The sequence below is a fragment of the Malania oleifera genome, chromosome 3, assembly GCF_029873635.1.
Source record: "Malania oleifera isolate guangnan ecotype guangnan chromosome 3, ASM2987363v1, whole genome shotgun sequence".
Lineage (NCBI taxonomy): Eukaryota > Viridiplantae > Streptophyta > Magnoliopsida > Santalales > Ximeniaceae > Malania > Malania oleifera.
Window position 1 is genome coordinate 62414162 of NC_080419.1, and position 5878 is coordinate 62420039.

General features: G+C 36.9%; 1 protein-coding gene across 2 annotated transcripts in view; it reads left to right on the forward strand.

Annotated features, from left to right (window-relative positions):
- The first annotated feature begins 407 nt into the window (after window positions 1–407).
- Window positions 408–5878, forward strand: part of LOC131151892 (2-isopropylmalate synthase A-like) — an 87502-nt gene continuing 82031 nt past the window's right edge. The window contains exon 1 of one of the 2 annotated variants that reach the window (XM_058103358.1): window positions 408–1360. In XM_058103358.1, the coding sequence (XP_057959341.1) occupies window positions 657–1360 (704 nt within the window). In that variant the 5' untranslated portion in view covers window positions 408–656. The remainder of the gene's footprint in view (window positions 1361–5878) is intronic. The other variant, XM_058103359.1, reaches the window with a different exon arrangement.

Sequence of the window (5878 nt, forward strand, 5' to 3'; positions counted from 1 at the left end):
GGAAGGTGATCAATTTGGAGGTTGCGACAATTATTGTTTCATTTCCTTTTGCTGGTGTCTGTGTAAAAACAGTTGTTCGAAAATGGAGAAGTGGGCATGGTGGACCTTATTTATTTAGTTATGAAAGGATCTAGTTAAGTCACTTTTGAGTTATATTTGACAATTTGTGGGACTTCAGTGGCAATAGTGGATTCAAGATACCAAATATAAAAAGTTAGTAACATAAATAAATATCTATTTTTATATTATACAAAATCAAAATAAAGAAAAAAACAAAAATTAAAAATAAAAGAAATATGAAACAGCTGCTTTATTTTAGATGTCCAAATTACGGGTCCAAGATTCCTACTAGTGTGGCGGCGTTGTCGAAAAGCATGTTGAAGTCATGAAACATAAAGGCACAATGCAATGCTTCCTCACTCACTGTTCCTCGGGTCACCAAAAATCTCCTCCGCCAATGAAAAGCATGTTGAAGTCATGAAACATGAAGGCACAATACAATCCTTCCTCACTGTTCCTTGCGTCACCAAAAACCTCATCCGCCTGGTCTTCATATAATTATATAATAATGCACACGCCCGCCGTCCCTCCCTTCCCCTTAAACCTCTCCCTTCTCTGTTTTGCAGGGTTTAATTTCTCTCTCTCTCTCTCTCTCCATGGCATCTATATCTTTCAATCTCAATTTTTCCCCCACCACCGCCATCGCCGCCCCTGTGAGCACCACTGCCGCCACCTCATACCTTCCCAGGAACCCATCTCTCTCGCTCTTCTGTTTGAACTCCGCTTCATTTCACCATGCCCCAAAATCGCACACCTTCGCAACCCGAATATACAAAACCCCCGTAATCTGTTCCTCCACTCTCCGTCGCCGCCCGGAATACATCCCCAGCCACATCTCCGACCCCGCCTACGTGCGCGTCTTCGACACCACTCTCCGCGATGGGGAGCAATCCCCCGGCGCCACCATGACCAGCAAGGAGAAGCTCGACATCGCCCGCGGGCTCGCCAAGCTCGGCGTTGACATAATAGAGGCTGGGTTTCCTGCGGCCTCAAAGGACGACCTTGAGGCCGTGAAAATGATCGCCGTCGAGGTCGGCAACGATGTTGACGGCGAGGGGTACGTGCCGGTCATATGCGGTCTGGCGCGGTGTAATAAGAACGACATTGATGCGGCATGGGAGGCCGTCAAGCATGCGAAGCGGCCCAGGATTCATACGTTTATTGCAACCAGCGAGATTCATATGCAGTATAAGCTGAAGAAGTCGAGGGACGAGGTGATTGAGACTGCGAGGAGTATGGTGAGATACGCAAGGAGCCTTGGCTGTCAGGATGTGGAGTTCAGTCCCGAAGATGCAGGGAGGTTAGATTTTACTGGTGAAAGCTTTGTTTGTTTGCTCTTTGGTTGCTGAGAAAGCGGGCGAAAAAAAAAAAACGTGATGGTTTCATAATATTGTGTTTCACTTGTTTTAAGTTTGTGCATTGTTCTTGATTGAAAACATTTAGTACTTGATTGCTTTATTTTATCTCACCATCATCATCCCCAAGTAATGGTACCATGATTAGGGTGGGTACTGACTGTACTTGACACTGCTTATTTTTGGTCCTTAAGGCAACTTTAGCAAAAACATAAATTTAAATTCTTGTAAGTTTCCCATCTGGTTATTAGTTAAACCTCGTTGGTTCAATTGGATATATAATATGTTGTTCACATTAATACCTACGGTTCATGGGCTGTGGCTTGGAATTCAACTGATAAGAATAGGAGTGATGTGGTGGGTGAGAGTTCCATCTTCCTCTTTGATTTGATCTTCTATATGGAGATTGCATTTGGAAGTTTCTGGAGGGAAAATTGGGAATGTCTGCTGTAGCCCCTGCTTCTCTAGCTGTGATCCTATGGATAGCAATTGAAATCTCTTGATGGCTAGGTCAATCCCTAGGAGATTGCTGTAGGATGGATTGGGAAGAGAGAGAATAAATAAAAAATAAAAGAAAACAAAATGAAATGAACTGAAAAAAAATGAAAACTAAAGGAAAAGAGAAAATGCAATGAGGGTTCTTTGTTTTAAATAATGCAAGTTGCCCCATACAACTGCTTGCTAGAAATTTGTATAGGCATTTCCCTCAAAATGTAGAAACAGTGCCAAATCCATAAAACCAAAAGTTATAAAATAAAATCATGCGAACAAACCATAAGGGACCATTGGTATCACTACTGAAAATTCTGGAAATGATAGCTAGAAACAAAGATTTAAAAATAGATATAGAAACTAAAAATTGAAAACACACAATTCGTTTGGTTAATATTTCCAAAACTAAAACAAATTTGAAATCTAATTGAACACATGTTATTTTTGTCCTTGAATCAAATATCATATAATAAATATTATGAAGATAATAAAAATATAAGAAGATACAAATTAGAAGAATATTATAATAAAACTAGGAATTAATTGTGATTATATTAATTAGTATTCTTTATACTCACTTTTTAGTGCTCTAAGAACAACCTTATTGTATATTACAATTGAAAAATGGTCAAAATATTTTGGGAATGACTTCTGTTAGTTTCTCGTCATTTTGTAGATATTTTTATTTAATTATATGTGAAATTTCAAAGTCATTTTGTATTGGTTTTTATTAAAAAATGTTTATAGAATGATTTAATTCATAAAGTGAAATTTGGATATGAAGGTAGGTTGCGACACCAGGTGAACATCATAAAATTTGGTTTGTGTTTTTGCCACAATAGATGAAATTGGCAATAGAAAACTAGTAACATATAAATAGAAAACTAGCAACATAAACAAATGCTTTGTTAGTACCTATTTTGGCTGGACTATAATGAAACACATAAAAGAGAATGTAGAAAAAATATCAAACTACCCCCAAATTATGCTTGCGCCCATGGTAAATATAGAAATATCAGCATGAACCCCCTAGTTACCTTTTGGGTGGGGCAACCTTGCCTATGGGGAGGCAAGATTGATATACCTCCGAGATGCCTGGGTCAACATGCTGCAACTCATTTTTTTAGTAATTTACGTGGAGAAAGTAGTAGATGATTCTTCCACTTAATGAGGAACCATTTGAAACTACCATTTGAAGAAGCCACTTTCTTGTCCTCTACTAGTTCGCTAATAGTTCAATTGTGATATTATTCTCAACAAATATATATAATATACATAATAAAGTTACTCTACATATTTAGTACATACTTACATTTATACATGCGCCAACTTAAATTACAGATTTTTAATAAAGTGAAAGCTCTTTTCTCTCTGTTTTTGAATATTTTTTAACTCTTAATATGATATAATAATTAATAAATTTCAAGAATATTTTATAGAACAAAAAAATTAAATTTTATATAATTTTTTGCTATTAATTATTTTTTTATTATAGTTAGATAATAGGTGATTATTAATCTATGAACCATATATTTATAACATTATCTTTTATTGTTGTAATATTATCATTGTAATGTATATAATGCAGATATCATCGGTTCGACCTCCGGTTTGACCCATCAGTTTTACTGGTTCAACTGATTTGGTGGCTTCACGAGGTTGGTTATTGGTCTAGTTTTCAAAACTATGATTTGCATGCACAAATGGAGGCTCAAATGCAAAATCCTCAATATCAAGTATAGGAAATGCTTATACATAATGGTCATGTTCAAGCACATAAGAATTAGGATAACACATTGAATTCTGTGCCCATTCTATAAAAGTTCCATATTGATCATTTTTCTAACCGTTGTCTGCTTAAGCCAAAAGAAAGTTAAACTAGTATCCCGTTGTCTGCTTAAGCCAAAAGAAAGTTAAACTAGTATCACATTTTTTGGTAGTTCAAATGGGGAGCAACATTGTATTTTTTTTTTATCAGCAAAGGAAATTTTTTGGGAGGGCATCAAGGGGATGCCAACCCGATGCACAGAAAGTCAACCACCTTGAAGGGTGTCTCAAAAATAAAAAAAATTACTCTGTAATAATTCGCTACAAATCGACTATGCCAGCTGTTAACCGCAAAAAACCATAGCTCTTTACTAATTTGAAGCGGTGAAATTGAATTTTTAAACACTCTTATATTCCTCTCCTTCCAAACGTACCAAAAAATTGTGAGGAATGAGAGACAAGGCCTTTCTCTTTTCTGTTGTTGCTCGAATCCCTCTCCAAGACTAGAGCTCACATCCCATAGAGCTAGCAGTAATCCACCATTGTCCAATCAAAGCTGAGGCCATTTTCCAGAGATTCCTGGTCCATGGACAATGAAGAAGGATGTGCTCAACTGATTCTGCATCAGCCATGTGAAGGGCCATCTGTCAGCACTAGACAACCCCCTTCGCTGCAAGTTATCTAAGGTCAAGATCTTACCATGAGTTGCTTTCCAATTAAGAAAGGCAACCTTTGTAGGGGGAACTGTCTTCCAATTTTGAGTTGAAGGAGAGTAAGTGTTGTTTGACTCCAAAGGGAAAAGTGCCCTATAATAAGATCTAACAGTGAAAACCCCCTTATTAACTAAGGTCCAAATTGGATGATATGGAGTTATTTGGAGTGCTTTGCTGTTGGAAGTTGTAAAGATTACCGTGGAAGTCTGTGAGCTAATGGAATTCCCAATTTGCCACATTGCTATGGAATGGGATGTTCCAAAAAACCCTTGATTTGATGTTTGGAGGTGCTGATTGATGCAGACATCTTTGTCACAGGCCAAGTTGTAAATGGCTGGAAATAAGACCTAAGCGACTCTTGGTTGCGCCACACATCATGGCAAAAATAAATGTTGTCCCCATTCCCCACGTGCAATCTCATACTAGAAAAGAAGTCATTCCAACCTTTCTTGATGAATCTCCACACCCTTAAACTTTGTGGTCCTCTACTGGCTTGGGAGACCCATTTATCATGCTCTAGCCCATATTTCATGGCAATGATTCCCCACCAAAGATGATCTTTCTCTATCATGAATCTCCACAACCATTTCCCAAGAAGGGCTTTATTGAAAATGTGGAACCGAAACCTCTTGGACAATTGATTTGGTATTGGTTCTTCGAATCGATCATGGATTTTTTTCTTAAGGTGTAATAATTAACTACCTAGATCCTAAGATCACAATTAGTGGCATAATAATCCTCAAATTCTTCATACAAAGCCTAGTAGTTCATGGCTAGCATCATGATTGAGATTCTTGTTGAAATAGGTTATGGAGTTGCCTTACCTACATACCACTCCTGTAATATTCATACTAGATGCATCATAGGCGGTCTCAATAACATTAGAAAGGGTGGACGTGATGAGATAGGATGTGCCTCATTGAGCTTTATCTCCTTAAAAAGCTATGGCAATGGTAGACTCAATTCCCTTTTCTTCATACAATTAGCCAGGGGAGCCTTGATGTTGCTAAAACTCCAAATTAAGTGCCCATAGAATGTGGCTAACCCATGGAAACAATGCACCTTAGAAATTGATTTGAGTTTTGGCCATGCTAAAACTGCCTTAATATTCTCAGATAAGTGAAAATGCCTAGGGCAGAAACCAATGTTTTAGAAGGCTAAGACGTAAGGTCACGCCTTTAAACCCTCATGAGGCGAATTATAAGCCTTTGAGATTTTTATTTTATTTTTTACATTGGATAAAATATACAAATAAAATAAATATACCTTTTAAAAATAAATAAAAAATTAAGAAAATCATAATTAAAACTAAAACAAATATAATTGTAACCCACTTGCTGGCCATTAAAAAAAATACTAACTTGAATTCATTAAGTAAATCATTCTATGTGATAGTCATAATTCTACAAAGGACAAGCTATTTTTATAATCTAAAATGCAATTCTTTATTATTTCAGGAAGTTTGGGATTTTGAGAATTTTGGAGTCTTAG